Source organism: Parasteatoda tepidariorum, chromosome 8 (assembly GCF_043381705.1).
Source record: "Parasteatoda tepidariorum isolate YZ-2023 chromosome 8, CAS_Ptep_4.0, whole genome shotgun sequence".
Classification (NCBI taxonomy): Eukaryota; Metazoa; Arthropoda; class Arachnida; order Araneae; family Theridiidae; genus Parasteatoda; species Parasteatoda tepidariorum.
Window position 1 is genome coordinate 31,791,032 of NC_092211.1, and position 21,077 is coordinate 31,812,108.

The following is a 21,077-nucleotide window of genomic DNA, read 5'->3' on the forward strand; positions in this document are numbered from 1 at the left end:
TTCAATATTTAATAGTTGCAGACCAGGTTCACCCATTCATGGCAACAGTTTTTCCTGCGGGGGATGGTATTTACCAACAGGATAATGCACCATGTCATAAGGGTCTACGAGGAACTAATCCCCCCCCCAAATGCCAATACTGCTTACTAGATTGACGAATGTTTTCTAACAATTAATTAAATGTTTTAAGACACAATTCATGTTCGTTTTAATCATACTTTAAATTATTATCATATAAAAATCCTCTTGATTTGGTTGACTTCATATTGTGTCCTCAGACAAGTACACTGCTCAAAAAAATTAGGGGAGCCATGTGCTCCCCTAATTTTTTTGAGCAGTGTATATACATATATGTATGCATAGATATACACTGCTCAAAAAAATTAGGGGAGCACATGGCTCCCCTAATTTTTTTGAGCAGTGTAAGTTAGTTCCTTAACTTTTCGATGTATATTAACGTATCAGGAATCAAAACTTCTTTTCTATTTAATTCTTTAAACACTCAACTCTTATTTTAAACTTAATGAAAAGATCTCAATTTATCTTAGTACATTTTATAGATGATAGTTTAAAAAATAAAGTTTTAAGGCATTACTATTAAATATGTTATTGCAATCTGTTATTAATTTTATGGCATTTTTGTTATTTTAAAAGTCATTTTAAAGTTATTCGGGCTATGGTTATTACTCTATTATTAAACAACCGTTTCTTTGTGATATTATACTTAAAACTTAATTTTATTTCAGGAAGCTTGACAGTATGACTCATTGCATGCAAGTCAGTGTAAAAAATAAGTGTAAAAAGGTGTCATCGACCGATTTCTTCCTTATCCTGGTTGAGCCGATTATATCTTTCCAGAAGAGATTGTGCCAACTACTGAACAGCAAATAGGAAAAGTAACTGAACCCATAAGAAGAATCTAAGTCAAATAAAGTTGTTTTAAAATATCAAATATCCTTATATATATAACAAAACATCGCATTTGAAACAACTGTTTTTACACATTTAGAAATGATTCAATCCATCAATGAGTATATTTGGGTAAAGATAGAGACGCACATTGATAAAATTCTAAATCAAAATCGTCTCCTGCCAATAAATACTCGTTCGGAAAAAATATAAAAGGGAAAGCAGACTTAATTTTAAATTTTTTTAAATATAAAAACATCTTTTAATGCCAATCTTTGAAAGATTAGCTGCGATTGCTCAGGGGACAGAGCGTTTGCCTCCAAATGACGTAACCCAAGTTCGAATCCCAGCGAATGCTGGTTGATACAAACTCTGCTTCTAGCTCGCATTGACCATAGTACTGGCGTAAAATATCCTCAATGCTAGACGAATCATGAGTTAGAATCTCCTGCCAGCGGGTTAACCGTGAGGTTTTTGTGGTTTTCCTTTCCGTGTAACGCAAATGCGGATTATATTAATCAAAAAATCCTTCACTATAGTTTGTCCCAATGCTTGATCCCTTGTCTTCTGGACTGTGTTCAAAATTACAAGGCTATGGAGTTGAACATTAATAGTTGTTAACTCGGAATCGGGTCTGCTGGCTGCTTAACGCCAGTTATAAAATATTTGAAAGCTCAATCGTCATATGAAACAATTTTTACCCAATAATAAGTTATTTTAATAACAGTTATAAATTTGTAACAGTTATTTTAGACTGTTAAAATTCGTCCAACTTTATGCAGATCAAAATGTCAGAATAAAAAAAAATTCCACTTTTACAAAAAACGGTTCGTGTTCTATTTTTTAATGTTTTAAAGGTTACTATACTGTTTGGGCTCGAAAAATAAACAAAATTGAATAGCTATTAGTTTAATAATTTTCATTCCGTTAAAAAAATGTCAATAAATGGACATTTTTTTTAAAAGTTCAATAATGTTTTAAATGTTTAAGCTATGTATTCGTTTTAAACTCTTTCCAGACCAGCTGGAACCATAGGGTTCCATTGACGAGTTAAGGAGGTTCTGAGAGTAAAGACGATATAATAACACACAATGATTTTGGAATATTGAATTATATTTAAATTTAATTAATGAGCCTTTATTTATTTAATATTTCTATTGCTTTTATGAAATTATTCAAACTGAAATGCCAATAAAAGAGAAATGGCTTCTATTTTAAAAAGAAATATATAAGTTTTTTAATTACAATAAATTATGAAAGAGGCGTGTATTTTAAAAAAAATGCATTCGTATTTGCCACAAGACTTTTCAAATCAAACTAAATTTGCTAAGAAATATATTTCCCTAATAACAATTTTCAATGTTTATTATAACAGATCTCTTTAGTTTTCATTTCAAAGAAAACTATTATTCGCTCACTTTATTCGTTTCCAGTTTATTCTGTATACGTTACCGGCAAAGTATGAAATCCGGCATTATATATGATGCCTAAAACTAGCCCGCAAAGTATGAAATGATTTATATTTCACACATTGTCTAGGCATTATATATAATGCCGGATGCTATTTAGGCAAAGTATGAAATAAACGTCCTGATGAGGTTATTATGTAAATGATGTGCATGTTACTGTGAATGACCGAAATCGGTGGTTGTTGACTTTCACCGGTGAATGTTGACAATCACAAATTTGGTGAATGTCCGAAATATTTATTACATCCGATTTGATATTAATTTTATTCGTGGATATAATTACATTTATTCGATATTTTAATACTTACTGATGTTAGATTAGAAGAAACATCAGTGGTTGGAGTATCGGGCAAATATATATAGGGCAATGATACTTGATTTTAGGCATTATAGTATATAATGCCCGGCATACCCCACACTGATGTTTTTTAAGGTCAAGGGCCACTGCCCGGTATACATTGACATTCACCGGTGAATGACATTCACCGGTGAAAGTCAACAACCACCGATTTCGGTCATTCACAGTAATATGCACATCATTTACATAATAACCTCATCAGGACGTTTATTTCATACTTNTAAATGTAATTATATCTACGAATAAAATTAATATCAAATCCGATGTAATAAATATTTCGGACATTCACCAAAGCGACTATGTGATTGTCAACATTCACCGGTGAAAGTCAACAACGGACATGCACATCATTTACATAATAACCTCATCGGGACGTTTATCTCATACTTTGCCTAAATAGCACCCGTCATTATATATAATGCCTAGGCAAAGTATGTAATACTTCTCATATTTCATACTTTGCCTAAAAACGTCAGGCATTATATATAATGCCGGCATTTCATACTTTGCCGGTCATATATACATCAAAAACAAATTCAGTACTAAATTTTAAAAAAAAAGACTTAGGACTGTGAATGTAGCTGTAGGTTAATAAAATCTAATTTAAATTTATAAATCATAAAACTATGAAAAAAATTCACTCGTCCTATTAAATAATATTTCTTTATATACTTTTTTTAAAAATTAATTTAGGGTTTCACCGAATGAAGTTTGATCGAAAGAATGAGAATGAAGTTAATTGAAAAAAAAATCACTCGTCCTATTAAATAATCTTAAAAAAAATATTATATTATTGATAAATACGGTCACAATTATCTTTATATACTTTTTTTTTATTAAGTTTATTATTTTGTTAAATTATTCACCGAATGAAGTTTGATCAAAGTTTCAATGTCAAAATAATTTACAATAGAATTAAAATTTGCAACGGAATAAATAGCAGCGGTTCCCAAATGATGTTCCGCGGAACCCTAGAGTTCGGTGGTTTCGGAATTAAATGGGTTTCGAGAGTTGAGTACTTTTCACAGCCTCTGATGAGTTTTTAAACCTCTGTTATTTAATTCCTCTGTTGCCTTCATGCAATTATTTTAAGCGAAATGACAAAGAAATAGAAATGACATTTTTTATAAGAAAATACAATATTTCCCATAGATTGAATAAATTATGAAAAGAACAAGAATTTATAAATTATTACATTAATAATTCCTATCACGCTTTTCAAATTAAGATTTAAAAAAAAAAATAACTAAAGAAAATAAAAGAATTAAAAATTAAAAAAAAATCTCTTTTAAAAAATATGTTTCTATAATAACCATTATTCTTTTTCACACTCATACGTTCTCAATTTTGATTGGCTGTTTTGTGCGTTACTAACCGCAAGTCTTCTGTCATTGGCTACGTGTTATCATTTCACTCTCTTCTTATATTAGATAAAGATATATATATGGTAACGAATCAAGCTAATTTAAGATACAGTTCTCTTTTTATAAAAAACACATTTATTTCGCAACAACAAATACAGTATCGAAATTAAAGTACCCGTAAAAGGTTAGTAATCTTCATTCCTCTAATTAAATATTTAGAAAATAGTCTTTTATAAGTTAGAACGTTCACTATTATCTTAATAAACTTTAATTACAAAATCGGGATTCCGCTAAAAGAAGGTTGATTATTTAGGGTGAAAAATTGAGAACCGCTGCTCTAGACAATTATTTAAGAACAAGATTATAGTTTTAAATTCAAAACCTTGCCTTGAGTTTCAGGCACTCTGCGTCTTTTGTGCCAAACTCTACTGTGCTAAAACTGTAATGAAAGAGCTGCAAACAACACCCTCAATATGAACACTGACATGATTAGAATTATATATTTAAAACACTATATTGAAGATTTGATTGATCACTTGATTACGACTTGAGCAAATCTCTTTTGATTGATGGTACTTTTACGAGTTTGGAAAATAGTTTCGGCGTTTTAGAAGTCCTTAAACTGTTACTTCTCGTAAAGCTTACATAAATGTCAGTCTACTTAGAACTTCGCCATGTGTAACGAAATAACATTATTTCAAGGATTCTCACAATATATAAAGATTATCACGTTTCACAATAAATATGAAATATACGATAATACTCATGAACAATAATACTGCGACCATAAACGACACAGCTAAAAATATAGAATATAAGAAAACCGTTCGTGTTATTTCTAATATCGTGATTATATCCATAACTATAAATATTGAATACGATAATTGAGAGAATTTTTATTAGCAGTTCTAACGCCATTGTCGATACATTTCTTTTGGCTGATCACAATATCGACTCATGTAAATTAATTTAAATAGAAAAACATCGCAATATATCAAAATTTACAGACTGTATAATTCAGCACATTATTAATTCGTGCTGCGGCTCCCGCATGGACTTGCCGGAGTTCCTGCGATGTAAAATGCGTGCTTATTTAACTCGTGCAAAATTTCAATGCTAATAAATAAAATAATTTTCTGCAAAAAAAAAAAAAAGAAAGAAATGTAACGATATCTTTATAAAAATTTTTTTGATGATCATAAATCAAATCATTTATTAAAGTTAGCCTGAAATAGTTACCATTTTAACCATCCCCATGAAACTCTGAGACAAAAATATTCCTATACAGGAGTCGGAACAAGACGGCAAAACTTTACTGGGAAATAGAACGCATCTCCAGCCGTTTGGTGTTACCACCTTGTCGTGATGAGTGGGCATGCGTGTGTTAAGGACGCATTGAGCTATGCCGGTGGTAGCTTAGCTACTGGTAGGGCCTACCAAGCAGGATAGGTCAGTAGGGAGACACCAGACAAAGAGTAACAACCTGACCCTCCAGGTTTAACAACCCTATCTCGGAAAAACCTACTAGTTACAGAAACTGAATAGTGATGGCATGTCTTCGGATCATATAGCGTGGGTTCGACCCCCACTTCTGACATTCTTTTTAGTCCTCCATGTTCCCATAACAAATCAATACCTCTGGGGGTACTGGATTGGAGATCGATCGTTCTCTGATTCAGGTCAAAATTACGATCTGTGGATGAATGAATGGGTCCGCCTTATAAACAGGTGTGACGTATGATGTGGCGAAGTCGAATTCCTGGCCATAGATGGCACCACTGAAAATCAAGAATCGCACACTCTGCCTTAAATTTGCTCGGTTTCACCAAGCAGGCTTGTCCGTGTGGCATTAGAATCAACCAACCAACCGGATCAACCTCAGGGATGTTTCCCAGACCGTCGCCGAAATTCCTTTGTGCAGCTCTAGTGCGACGTAAATAAAGTATCTATCTAATATCGATTCTTTAAATGTGACAGTGGAAAAATTCCTATTAACTTCTCACTGCTTGTGTTCCGATCATACATTCTATGACGAATATTGCTTGTGTAGATGCGTTCGATCACACTTGCCATCTTGTATAAATATAATGCAGGTGCACACCTTCGTGATTAACTGACTGTACGAGCAATAAGCGTATGAGCTTGATTTGTCTCTGAAGCCAGAATAATCATATTAAAATTTATCGTTTTGCTTCCATATTCCGCATGCCATATATTTTAACAATACTCGTAAATCCTGCGACTCTTTGTAAAGAAAAATTCACTGCAGAAAATAAACTAGATAACACCCCGAATAACTAATATTCTAAGTTATAATTTAAGTACCTATCGCTAACATTACATTTAGTTATAACTAACTAGCATAACATACGAGTATAACATTAACTTATAAAGTTAGTTAAAACTAACTGTCCTCTTTATAACTTAAGTTGCAGAATCTGACACAAAAACTTCTCTCTATAAATATACCTATTTTTCAATGGATTCAAATTCTTAACTCTCAAACTATGGCAACTTAGCCGCAATCTGTAAATTAAGATCAAAATAGGCAAAACTTCGGTCGATTGTTTACGCTTTTTTTGTTAATTTCGCTTAATGCTTATTTCGTCTTATCTTTGGAACCAATGAAAAAAATTAAAACATGTGCACAAATTAAAAAAAGTTGTTTGTCCGAAGACATTCTATTTTTTTTAAAATCATATTTTATAATTATTTGTCATTTCAAAAAAACCTCAAAAAAATTGTCAATTGTAATAAGACACTCAAAATTTTTCACGACTTTTATCTACGTAATTTCCAATGATTAAATCAAGAATTTGAAAAAAATCGGTTAAATTGCCCTTGATTAAAAGATTTGAAACCGCGACTTCAATATGAAAAAATACGCAGGAAGTAAAATTAATAGTGAGACGCCATAACTTTTGATCGTCTTTAGTCTGGATAAGTGACAGTTAGATTAAAAGTTATTGTGCGCACTTTACACACTACTTTTAAGTGTCACAGCCTGATATTTCGCGAGCTGATAAAAACCACTAACTTCAAATTGTTTACTAGAGCAAAGATTTTTGCATTGTACTGCTTTCTCGTAGAAATTGCGTAAGGAACAGTATAACTGCACTGAAGTTTCCTTCTCTAGAAACAGGTTATATGCTTGGACATTAAAACCGGTTTCAGCTTGAATTTTGTTTTTGTTTTGTTCTACTGCATTAAATATTAATTTGTAACCCCTAAGTCATAATATTTTGACTTCAATTTTAGCAAGAGTTCAAAAAAACGTTATTTTCATAGAAATCATCATGGAACGAAACACTGTTGGAGTGGTTTTTCACTACTTTTATCTACGTAATTTCCAATGATTAAATCAAGAATTTCAATAAAATCTCCTCTGAGCACATTGAATTACCAGAATTAAGGTTGGATCCTGTGGTGGCAACAGGTATATTTTCTTTTACTGGCTACGAGAGTGATGTTATTCTGTGTGCATGTAATTACTGAACTTGTAATAACATGCACAGTTTTGACAATAGTTGTCACGTCACTATGTCGTTGTGTTCTGTACGGTACGGTGCTATTATTGAAGTATGCTCCGGAGACAACATACATGCGTCACATCCCGTTTGACAGGGAGGACACAATCGCACACCATCCATCCGCTTGCAGATCGTAATTTTTACAAGAGACAGAACACATCTATCTCCGATGCAATTGCCCAGAGGTATTGATTTGGTGCGGGAACTTGGAAGACTTAGTGACCCCGAAAGATATAGCGTGCACCAGTCACCATTTTATACATGGGGATGCTTGTGGCGGCGGTGACCGAACGCCAGGGGTCGAAAAACAGTTCGTCCTCGGCGGTCAAAAATTCCACGCAGACTACTAATTTCTAGAATCCGACGTCCGCGCGGACGGCCATTTTCCCGTTAATGTCCGTGATACATTTTCAATTTTTGTTATCTTACAAGAGTCTAGCGCCTCACTTCTAAAATGACCCTCTAATCTAGAAATACAGCAACATACTGCTCATGGTGGAATTGATGTTCTCTCTGTCTGGGAGTACTGCAGCGGTTGAAAGAGGCTTTTTAGCAATGAACATACAAAAAAACACATTACGTAAACGTACTGGTCTAAAACAACAAGCGTTTAACGCAGTTATGAACATTCACCTAAATGGAAAACCCCTTCCAGATTTCTATGCAGAAACCTCTGTAAATAATTGGCTTGATTGTGGAACTGCCAAACGTCATATTTGATTGATTTAAAAAACGCAGTACCCTCGGATAAATTGACATTCCAGATAACTTGACCTTTGTCATTTAAATTATTTCATAAAGGAAATACTAGGTTACTATTAGTAACCTAGTATATACTATATAATGTAATGCGTATTACTGTATAATGTAATCCTAGTAACTACTAATTCATTGTGCAATTTACATAAATGTTTGTAATAAATAAGAGAAAATTATATTTTTATTTATTTAGAAGCGACGGGTTAGTTTCAAAGGAGGACGGGTACATTGTTGGACAAGCCGTTCTAGGGGACGGGTAAAATTTCTGCGTTTTTTCGAGCCCTACCAGCCAGGCTATCCCGACCTCGTCATTGTGTCCGAGTGATGCACGACGTCACATTTTTATGAAGTTGTATAATAGTTAATTTTTTTTCAGTTGCTTACTGTATCGAAATAGTAAACTTCGTGTATTTAGTAAAGAATTTAAATCATTCACTGCATGTGGCTCTGCCAACAAACTCTGTATATGAGCAGTTATGAGTGTTAGGCTATGTTTCGAAGTATACGTCGTCACATAAAATGATTTTTTGAGAATAATATGCTATTTTTATAACTGCTATAAGTTTACAACAGATCAAGTTTAGTCTCTCTATATCCATCGCCCTCTATATTATTCTGCAAAACGTCTTTATAAAGAAAAGACACAGATTTGTGAAAATGAAAAGTATTTGTAGTCTAATTTTTTAAAACTTACAATGCTGCATTATCTGGGCTCATAACAATTTTCTATAACTGAGAATACGGCAGTGATTTTGATAGTTTTCATCCAAGTGAAAAAATGTCGCCCAATTGGCGATTTTTAAAAAAGTTTACAAACTTTTAAGATAAGTTATTTCTCCGTTCTTAAGACCAGATAATTCTTCACGGTAAGATGATAAATAACGGGTGGTCCCGAATTCATGGTACAAATTTTAAGGGTAGATAGATACAGGACGTTGCAAAAATCATTTGTTGTATAGGAAAGTATAGGTACAAGTGACGCGGTGAGGCGCAAATAGGGGAAATAAAAGAAAAGAGAAATGGAGTTATCGGTTGGTTGCGTTGTCCGTAGAGGGCAGTAGATGTCTAGCTGCCGCTTAACATCATGCATCTTAGTAGGGGAAAGCGCCATTCACAATTATGTTGACGTCTACGAAGGGAGACTTTACGTATGCCGAAAAAGCACACAAGCAGTCGTGCAAATGGTAACGACAGAGCTGCACTAGGAATGTATGACACGCAGTTTCCTGATCGACGAATGCCGGATCACAGAATTTTTCAGCGGTTACATCAACAGATTCGTTGCATGTCGCCAGACATAAAGCTGGTCGACAGAGAGCTGTACGCAGTCCAAGCCTGGAAGAAAGTATCTTATACGTTATGGTTGATAGACCGGAGTCAAGTACAAGAGCTGTTGCTTATCATGTAGGTGTGAGACATCAGACCCTTTGTGGTGTTAAACGAAAATTGCTTACAAGCCTTTCATTTCAGCCAGTGCAAACTTTGAATCCTGCAGACTATCCTTTCTGCCTGAACTTATGCCAGTGGGTAGTACAGCAATGTGCGCTGCAGCCGGATTTCATAAGTCAAGTGCTATTTACAGATGAGGCGACGTTCATACGCAACGGTGTCTTTAATTCCCATGTGTGGGCAACCGAGAATCCGCATGCAACGCGACCACATGAGTATCAATGATTCTGTTGGAATGTGTGGGCTGAAATTTTCAACTACTTTTTGACTGAAAATACTTACTATCGACGCGACTTAATGGCAACTGTTACCTTTTTTTCTGGAACAGGTGTTACCAGAACTACTGTAAGATGTTCTGATCCCACTTCAGCACTGATGTGCGCACTTACCTGAATGCTACGTATGGGGGGCGGTTTCCTACGTTTCTCCCCACACTACGTTTGGGGCGCGATGAATTTATGCGTGGTGGACCAGTCCTTTAGCCACCCCGATCCCCGATTTATTTTTACCGTGACATCTGAAGAATCTTGTTTATGCGACTCGACTCAGATCTCGTTGCTTGAATATCCGGAGCTGCTCAGCAAATATGCGCGAAATACCTGTCATCTTTATTTAAACGTGTACTCTCCACCGACGGTGTCAAGCATGTATTGCTAGTGGTGGACGCAATTTTGAACAGTTATTGTAAACATTACACTTGTCAACGACGCTTTCAATAAACATTTTGTCTTTCCTTTCGTCTATATTTTTTGTGTTTGCGCCTTACCGAGTCCCGTGCGCCCATACAATAAATGATTGTTACAATGTCCTGTACCTATCCTTAAACTTTGTTGAATTCGGGACCACCCTGTATACTTTAAAATTATAGCTTTGCTCTTCAATTGTAAGGTACTTAAACTGTGGCTTTTTTTATTTCCCTTTTCGAAAGAGTTACGCCAAGGAGTTCAGTTTATCCACGCGAGAATAAAATAATTAATGGTTTTAGTGAGTGGACAATAAAAGCAAGACAAATAAAATAAGACAGAAAAAACTTAATGAGAAAATTCTTTACATTACATGTTGAATGTGATTTGCATATTTACAGTAACCTGAATCGGAATTTGTCAACAAACAGAATAAGAAAATGCAATTCATAGTTGCATCAATGCACAGTTCTGTTCACAGAAGAATGCAAGAATTTGACTTCATCAACAGTTCTCAACAGTCAACAAAAAAAAAAGAAGGAAAAAAAGTGGATCGTTTTATTGCTGGCTGCGTATATATCTTATAATAGTTCCTTCTATATTTATATTATACAGATTGTGCAGTAAAGATTAAGTCTCTTGATTGGCATATGGCACCACAGAAGGGGGTCATTTCTTCAATCATCGTCGACCCTAGAAAACAAAAGTTCTGTAAAATATAGAATAAAGAAAGTCCTCTCTCGCCAACTTGAGTGAAGAATTCGGTTTAGAAATATCAGCAAAAGACCTTGCCAATGCACTCCTTCTCCGATGTCGCGAAAAAAATCTCGAAAAATATGTGAAATGAACAGAAAAGTGTGCAACAAGTGAAAACTAAATTTACTATGATGTCAGCAGCATCTCCGAAAAAAGTCCATAGAACGGCTTTGGAGTTTTAAGTACATAAGTTTTGGCAAATGTTTTATTACAAGAGTATCGGTCCTGGAGAGGAGAGTACCTGTCCAATAACCAACTTTGGAGTTGAGCACGAGTATGCTCCAGTCCACAAGGGGAGCCGTATATATATTATTTGTCAACAAAAACTACACTTTAATTGCAGAGTTGACCCTCATCTTCGTCTTCCGTACTCCCGCCGGACTGACGGTTCCTTTGAGCATTTTGATACAGTCCTGCTCGCAGAGCACGCTGCCGTTGACGAGGTTGTAGCGGTCGCCGGGTACCAACTGATTGTGGCATTTGACGCAGGTGAAGCATTTGAGGTGGTACACGTTACCTTGAGCCCGCATCACATAGTCGCTGGCGGGAATCCCTTGACCACAGGCACTGCATGCACCACCGCTCCCAAATAGCCTAAAAAGACAAAAAGAAAATATGTTACAAATGTTATACAATATAAAATGTTACAAAATAATTATTTTAAACAATTTATTATGAAGGAAAAAGTAAATTGGCTAATGGAACACAGAAAACTTGCACCGCAAGGTACCACTATGGGTAGAATATTAGGTAATGCGAAATGGTTATGGAATATTAGGTTAGGTACAGGTAATAGAAGCAATAACTTGTAGCAATATAAGGTACAACTATATAGTACAAACAAAATTTATACTTAAAACAGCAAAATAAATTATTCAATTTCATTAAGTTAATAGCATAAAAACCATTCCATTAAGATATTGAAGATTCACTGGTTAAAAATTATAAGGTGAAGTTGATTTTCCTGTATCATAAAAACAGATGAGTAGACATCTTGATTAAAAATGGAAAGAAAAAAAATATTTGTGAACAAGAACTTCAGTTCAGAGAGAATTTTTTGAACGCAATCTATTGTCAGCCCATGTCATTCAATGCAGAAAATAAACTTTAAGGATGAACATTAATCCTCAAAATAAATAGCAATAAAACAAAAATAATTATTTAAAAAAAAAACTATTTTAATGGTCCTTTAATTATAAGTCTCCTAATCCTTGAAAAATGTTCAAATGTATATGTCATTAATGTGTTTTTATATGCAGACAACAATAAATATTTAAAAAATTAAAAAGGAAGAGCGGGTAAATAACACAACTATGAAGCAGCTATAAATTTCGATTCTTAAATAACTAGTAGTAGTACTTAAAAGATTTGTGATTAAAAAGAAAATTAGAATTCCTAAAAGAGTCTATTGCAATCAATTTCTATGTAGGACAAAAGTTTCATTACAACAACGACACAAAATCCAAGATTTTCAAAACTTTAATAAGATAAAACTTTTTAAAATTCCAATTTTATTGTTTTGACAGTCATCCATTACTTTTAGAAGGCAATTAGAACGACGTCTTGCTTAATGCCAGCATCACAGGAGACGGAAAACATTTGAAATTGACGTTTAATGACTAATATTCATCACTCTAAGCAATATTAATTAGTGAGAACGTTCCACGACGACTAACAAAATGGCGCAGTTTTGCCAGCAATAAACTTGATGGGCTTTCGAGATCTGCAGCCCGAAGTGCGGGTCCCCTGGAGGATTTGTTGCTCGAGGCATATTTTGGAAAGGAATAAAATTGCCAGCTGGAGTACTTAACTAAATGCTTCATAAGCGCTAATAGTGATATCAATATTGCCACTCAAACGATTTGCGTCAAAAAATCAGACTATCGCAACGTCGTTAGAACGTATGGAAAATGGTCCCTCGTTAAAGATGGATTATCTGGCGAAAGTGCTGCGGTAACAGTTACGAGGCTCGATTTGTAGAAATGGGACATACGGGGACGAAAAATACTTCAAAAAGTATTTATTCTCCATGCATGACTCAAAATGTTTGTTACTAAGGGTAAAAGACCCGAGTTAAGTATTCGAACAAACAATTTTTAAAAAAATATAATTCGACCATTTATTTGTAGTTATTCACAATACATAAGAATTTACAATACATAAAAATAATTTAGAATCAAAGCATAAAAAGGTTTTTTACACTGCGAAGATATTTTTTTCGTAGTAACAGAAACGATATTTTTGTATATTTTTTTTTTGGAGGTTTAAGAATAACAGCAAAGTAAAATATCAGAAATGGGTGAACCAACACTTTTATTATAAAAAATTCAATAGATTTCAAATTATATTTTATTTAAATCAAGAAATCATTTTCCAAAAATAGTAAATTAAGTATGTAAACTGTAATAATGCTTTTATGTCGTATTACTATTCTTAGAAATATTAAAAAATCAAAACAATTGATTTAATAAAAATTAACAATCAAGAGGTATAAAGTATCGGGATCATTGTTTTCAATCCAATGATCAAATCAAGCATTGATAAATTTTTGAAAATGAATGGGGAAAAAATCTTTTTTTAAACTACTTTTTTGGGGATTTTATATTTGAGTGATAAAATTCCGATAATCAAACAAATTTTTTAGTAACTATTACACTGTTTTTTTTGTAGTTAAAAAAATACCAAATTATATTTTTGTTTGTAATTAGTGTCAAAAACAATATTTAAAAAGGACACAGTTGCCCCATCTGCGTCAGAGGGTGAAGTCAATAAGCAATAACACTAAATTAATGCATTTGTAGTTTCAAAAGCTTTCTATATACCCTACGCAGGAATCAAAATTCGTAGAAATTACGTAAGACCCATAGTATTGATATTCTGTAACATGAAAAAATAAGATAATCGGCAATCAAGAATACACTTTCGTTAAAATAAAAATTTTAATTAATTTTGATTTTAACCACTTTTAAAATAAGCAATTTCAGTGCAAAATAATCTTAATCCAACCAGTCTCTCCCAAGAAATAAAACCTTGAATCCGATGAATGCTAATAATTCAAACAACTGCATTACACGAATGTTGTTTTCTGATTAGAAACATAAAAGCTTATCAACATTCATTTTCCGTAAAACATCTTTCTTTGTTTCACATCCCATGCTTCTAGCCTAAAATGATTTAAGCATAAATAAGTAAATAATCACATTACGAGTTTCTCATTTGGTAATGGAATCTATGCAATCTTTTTTTTTCATCCACGGATGGTGCTCGACATTTAATTGCAATATGCGTACATTATTACAATTACGGATGGTTCTGAGGCATTAGAACATGGGGACCCATTTTTCAGTGCAAACGTCACTGATGCACTACTTTTCAATTAATGGCCATAACCATCCGATTACTGATTAGGTCTCCAACTCTATCACCTTTCGCAGGGCACTGAATCCATTACGTAAATATCGGCGAAAGCCGAAAAGGCTAACAGAAGAAAAAAAAATCCTTTTTCGTTCAGCCATATTCCTCTTTTATTATTTACCATACCATTTCTAAATTGTTCCCCATTTCTCTCTATTTCTTCGGCAGAGAAAGAAAAGAGCGCCCAAGAACCTGTAGGAGTCCATTAAAAAAATTAAAAACCCAGAGCCGAATCATATCCCTTAGGTGGGAGGGGCTTTCTATCTTAACGTAATTTGGAAGCCTTCCCCCCCCCCTTCTGTATATGAACTGAAATAAGAAGTGGATAGAAAATGGGAAAAAGGTATTCCTTTTCCCGTTTTCCATCTGTAGAAGCTAGGCGCAACAAATCATGTTAGTGTCAGCGCAGCGCGTTGTAAATCCCAAAAATCCATTATCTAATTTCATTAATTTCGTCTGCAGCCATCCAGCTAATAGGTTTGTAACATTTAATGGGCTTTCATCGATTTATCGGCACCTTCCTCTAGACATCGGCATCCCATCCACAAAAGGAGGAGCCTCCCTCCTCTACCTGAGTTATCCTTTTTTTTTTCTTCCTCCTCCCTCTTCTTCCGTTTTTGAAAGGAACCATATTTTCCCGGTAAAAACGGGAACTAAATAGATCGTTTATTTGTTTGAGGAAAATGTTTTCAGTTTTTTTTACATACATATTTTTTCTCTCTCTTTTCTCCTTTTTTGGATTAAAATTTAAATAAGTGAGAAAGTCAAACATGTCGTTGATAAAAGGTTAGAATAAATGCATAGCTTTTGAGCTAAACATATTTATCACAGTGAATTTTAAGAAATATTTATTTTTCTTAATACTAAATCTTAAGGGCAATTAAGACCTATTTAATGTATGTAATTTTGAATGACATTGGAGATTTGTTTAATTCAAACTATAAATATTTAATTATAATTTAAAAATATGAATTCCTGAAAAGATGAGTAGATTTGTGAATAATACATCTAATAAAAATTTATGACACTAACACATCTCATCAAACATAGAGAAATACAACAATTATTATGAATTTCAATAAAATTAATAGTTTTAATACTAATACATTGAATAGATTCGCATAATCAAATAAACAAAATTTACATCAAAATAATGAATAGATTCGCCGAATTTATAAAACAAATTTAATTAAAATACTGAATAGATTTGCATAATTAATGGAACAAATTTATATTAAAATAATGAATATATTCTCAGAATAAATTAAACAAATTTACATTAAAATAATGAATAGATTAGGTAAGCTGTTTGGTTTGAGCCAAGTATATTTAGTAGATTGAACTTTAATGTCTTAGTGATGAAATTTAACGATTCCGATTAAAGTACGATTATAAATTGATATTTGCAAATTTTGCTTCGTAAATTTACTTCGGAAACTTCAAATTAAGTTGCAAGCACTTAAAAGTAGTACGATTAATAATAAAAAAAAATGTAATTGTTAATGAAATGAATAGAATCTACACTTTGTTAATCAATTTCACACGAAAATATTAAATAGCATAATGAATAAATTTGGCACTTAAAACATTAATTGGAACATCTACACTAATATGCTGAATGGATTTAACATCAGTACACCTAATGAAATAAATTTAAACTTATAAGTATAATGGATAGTCTGGGTCTACTACCAGTAATTTCAATCTTTCAACAAGTCCAAAACGCAAATTAATGTTACAGGTAAACAAAAAGTAGATCTAACTGCAATAAAGAGCTAGAAAAGTAAAGTATTAAAAAGTAGGGCTGGGAAATCAAACTCATGGAACTTAAAATTTACAAACGCGACTCTAAAATAAAATAAATCATAAAGCATAGTTGTTACGTCAATTTCTTTTCAATATCATTCATTAAAATTGGATTACATCATATATCTAAAGTATTCATCATTAATTCAAATAGATACGAATATTCCGTTTTAAAGAACGAGTCCAGCAATCACTGACTGAACTATAAGTCCAACTCCATCAAGAAAGGCATTTTTTCAGAAAGCCCGAAATGTAAATTATTGATTTAGACTAACAAAAAGTACATTTCATTTCAATAAAGAACTAGAAAGAGAATAGTGTAAAGAAAATATTTACGGACCAATACGGCTCATTAGTGCATTGAAATAAAATAATATGTAATTAGAATAATTAATGTAATTGAAATAGGATAATTCGAGTAATTAAAATAATTAACTAAATAAGCACCTTCTGTAAAACATTTAAACTGAAACTTCACACAATTATCTAAGAAAAAGTAGGACTTAACAATTTACAAACATAACTTAAAGTTAAACATAGAGAAACGCTGTTTAAGCCTATTTCTTTGCACCATGCGATACATATGTTAAACATCAAACATATAGTAACATCTAACTATTAAAGAAGAGTCCAATAATCACTGATTTAACTATAAGTCCAAGTCCATAGTCAAGAAGGAAATTTTTTCGAAAAATCCAAAATTTACTAACACTTACAATTACTAATATAGACTAACAATAAATACATTTCATTGCAATAAAGAATTAAAAGAAAATATATTCTGTCCAACATATGGCTCATTAACGTAATTAAATTTGAAATAAAATAAGAAAATTCGAGTCATTGAAATGATTATCTAACTAAGCAACTTCTGTAAAACTTCGAACCTGAAACTTCACACATCTATCTAAGACTTCAAAATAAAGTAAAACATAGAACATTATTGTTTATGTCCATTTCTTTCCACCATATAACGCATCCTACATCAAACATCAAAAGTATTTATCATTAATTCAAATAAATGCGAATATATTCCCTTTTAACGAAGAGTCCGGCAATCACTGACTTAACTATAAGTCCATTGTCAAGAAAGGCAAAAGTACCATTTACTCTAAAGGACTAACAAAAAGTACAGTGTTTCGCAATAAAGCGACGAAGGGAGGAAACACGCCTAAGTCGTTAGGGGATTATTTTTCGGGATAAGATTCCACTCTCTTTAAGATGTGTCCAGGAAAACGGGAATTTCGGGAAATGAAACATCTATCACAATTGTGGATGAATGACGAACGGGGATCCGCCTCATCCAATCCCGAAATTGGGATCCGGATAACCACTCTTGCTGAATGAAGGTAAAATGTGACTATCCAGAATACCTTTTACCGTCATGTCAGACTTAAAAGATGGAATTTCATCACTGATTTGATTTATTTCATAGAAAATCTGTCAAACATGGGTTTGATTTTAAGTTGCGAAATTATTTAAAAATGTAATTGATATTCAAGAGTGTAGCGGAGCAATCGAAATCGCTACTAAATTCTCATGAAATTAGTATTTTTCGAGTAAACGTCATTTATATATAATTATGCAAAGATACTGAGTAATTCATTACTTCGTAATTGCTCATGTTCATTCTTTAAAACAAATTTTTGCAATTTTGTTTATTCAATGTTAACAATTTGTACTAGCTCAGACATAAAAAAAAATTAAATCTCGTAACTATTTAAGTTTAAAAAAATAAGACAACAAACATAAAAATTCTAAATAAAACCTACTTTTTCAGAAGTTTTCTCTCTTATTTCTGTTTTAATTTTTGAGCAGCAAAAATAAAGTGTAACGTTAAGCTGAAAAAGTAATAAAAAATTTGCAAAAAAGCACTTGCAATACTAAGGCTTTCAGAGCGGCCCGCATGGTATTTTTTACAAGTTTAACAGTTAATTATCGATTTTTTTTTAATTCCATTGAATTTTCTGTAATAAATTTTCTACAGACGTTCGTAATTATAAGTCTCTAAGTCTTACAGTGTTCGCGAAGCAAAACAAAATGCAACGTTAAGTTGAACACTGAAAGCAACGATGGCGCTTACATTTTTTAATATATATAGAGGATAACATTGAAACAAAATTGTTCAAATTAACTAATTAATATCGGACAAGTGGATTAACACTGGAATCACCATAAATATCAATGGACAAAACGCCAAGACAAATTTCTCAATTTTAAAAGCTAGAACAGCAGTTCAGATAGAACAAAGAAGTTCAATTTTAATTTTAAAAATTAACTTAACGATTCTCGGATAAAGTTATCGAAAAATACATTTCGCTAATATAAAATAGAACTATTTCAGATAAATAATTAGTAATAATTTCAAAACCAGATGAATCAATTCTTCCACAGAACAATACAATCAGTTTTTGAAATTAAGATTGAAGCATTTTAAGCATAAGAATTAAGATTGGAGCATTTTCACAAAATTAAAAAAAATATTTTACACCGAGACTGATTTCTTATAATTAAGTAAAAAATGTATTTCAATAAAAAATAATGAAATTTTTTTTTAGTCAAATAATAAAGTTTCAAATTCAAAACACATTCCTCCACACAATAATACAGCCAATTCAGAAAATTTGTACATCAGGAATTAACATGGGTACATTTTCGTGGAATTAAGTATTTTACCGCTGAGTCCGATTTCTCAAAACAATATAAAAAATTTATTTCGACATTAAACAATTAAATTTTTTCAAACAAATAATTGATAACAGCTTCAACTTCAAACAAAAACACGTTCCTCCACACCTTGCCAAGCTCCACACAATAATACAGCCAATTCAGGTAATTAATACATCAGGAATTAACATAGGAACATTTTAAGGTAATTAACAAACATATTACGGCTGAGATCGATTTCTCAAAATTTAAAGATTAAAGGGAAATAAGTCAAATTTTAACGTTTAAAACTAATTTCTCTTTTTCAGGAAAATAATTAAAAAATATTTTAACTCCAGACCGAAATACATTCTACCACATAGTAAAATAACCAATTCTTAAAATTAATACATCCCTTATAAAAAAAAATATTTAAAAAAAAAAACTATATTATACCAATGAAAAATAGAAATAAATCAAAAAGTTTATCATACATCACGAATTAACATAGGAACCATTTAGTGGAATTAACAAATATCTTATGCCGAGACAGATTTCTCAAAATCAAATGATCAAAGAACAGCAGCAAGTTAAATTTCAACGTTAAAAACTAATTTAATAATTCTCTTTTTCAGGTAAATAATTAATAACTATCTCAACTCCAAACCCAAATCGCATTCTACCACAAAGTAAAGTAACCAATTTTTAAAATTAATACATCACATTAAAAAAAAATGATATTTTACCAATGAAAAATAGAAATAAATCAAAAAGTTTATCATACATATCGAATTAACATAGGAACAATTTAGTGGAATTAACAAATATCTCAGATTTCTCAAACTCAAATGATCAAAGGGCAGCAAGTTAAATTTTAACGTTAAAAACTAATTTAATAATTCTCTTTTTCAGGAAAATAATCAATAACTATCTCAACTCCAAACCTAAAACGCATTCTACCACACAGGAAAGTAACCAATTTTTAAAATTAATACATCACATTAAAAAAATGATACTTTACCAATGAAAAATAGAAATAAAAAGTTTATCATACATCACGAATTAACATAGGAACAATTTAGTGGAATTAACAAATATCTTATGGCGAGACAGATTTCTCAAAATCAAATGATCCCAGAGCAGCAAATTAAATTTTAACGTTAAAAACCAATTTAATAATTCTCTTTTTCAGGTAAAAGATTAATAATTATCTCAACTCGAGACCCAAAACGCATTCTACCACACAGTAAAGTAACCAATTTTTTAAAATTAATACATCACATTAAAAAAAATGATACTTTAGCAATGAAAAATAGAAATAAATCCAAAAGTTTATCATACATCACGAATTAACATAGGAACAATTTAGTGGAATTAACATAGGAACAATTTAGTGGAATTAACAAATATCTTATGCCGAGACAGATTTCTCAAAATCAAATGATCCAAGAGCAGCAAATTAAATTTGAACGTTGAAAACTAATTTAATTATTCTCTTTTTCAGGTAAATAATTAATAACTATCTCAACTCCACACCCAAAACGCATTCTACCACAGTAAAGTAACCAATTTTTAAAATTAATACATCACATTAAAAAAAAAAAAAACGATACTTTACCAATGAAAAATAGAAATAAATCAAAAAGTTGAGGAGCAATAAATCACCTACAATTGCGATTACAAGAATAGGGAATCGAGCGNTAAAAATAATTATCTCAACTCGAGACCCAAAACGCATTCTACCACACAGTAAAGTAACCAATTTTTAAAATTAATACATCACATTTAAAAAAAAACGATACTTTACCAATGAAAAATAGAAATAAATCAAAAAGTTGAGGAGCAATAAATCACCTACAATTGCGATTACAAGAATAGGGAATCGAGCGATAACAATTGTTTTCAATCGATTATCGTTACATTTCATCATAAAA

General features: G+C 32.0%; 2 protein-coding genes across 6 annotated transcripts in view; one reads left to right on the top strand and one right to left on the bottom strand.

Annotated features, from left to right (window-relative positions):
- The window catches only part of LOC107440629 (uncharacterized), an 11,719-nt gene extending 10,767 nt beyond the window's left edge, over nucleotides 1-952 (top strand). For all 3 annotated transcript variants that reach the window (XM_043048126.2, XM_043048127.2, XM_071184398.1), the window contains exon 5: nucleotides 747-952. In XM_043048126.2, the coding sequence (XP_042904060.1) occupies nucleotides 747-891 (145 nt within the window). In that variant the 3' untranslated portion in view covers nucleotides 892-952. The remainder of the gene's footprint in view (nucleotides 1-746) is intronic.
- Nucleotides 953-10,869: 9,917 nt separating this feature from the next.
- LOC107440625 (LIM domain transcription factor LMO4) overlaps nucleotides 10,870-21,077 on the bottom strand; it is a 168,996-nt gene continuing 158,788 nt past the window's right edge. For all 3 annotated transcript variants that reach the window (XM_021145355.3, XM_043048119.2, XM_043048118.2), the window contains one exon: nucleotides 10,870-11,871. In XM_021145355.3, coding sequence (XP_021001014.2) covers nucleotides 11,604-11,871 — 268 coding nt within the window. In that variant the 3' untranslated portion in view covers nucleotides 10,870-11,603. The remainder of the gene's footprint in view (nucleotides 11,872-21,077) is intronic.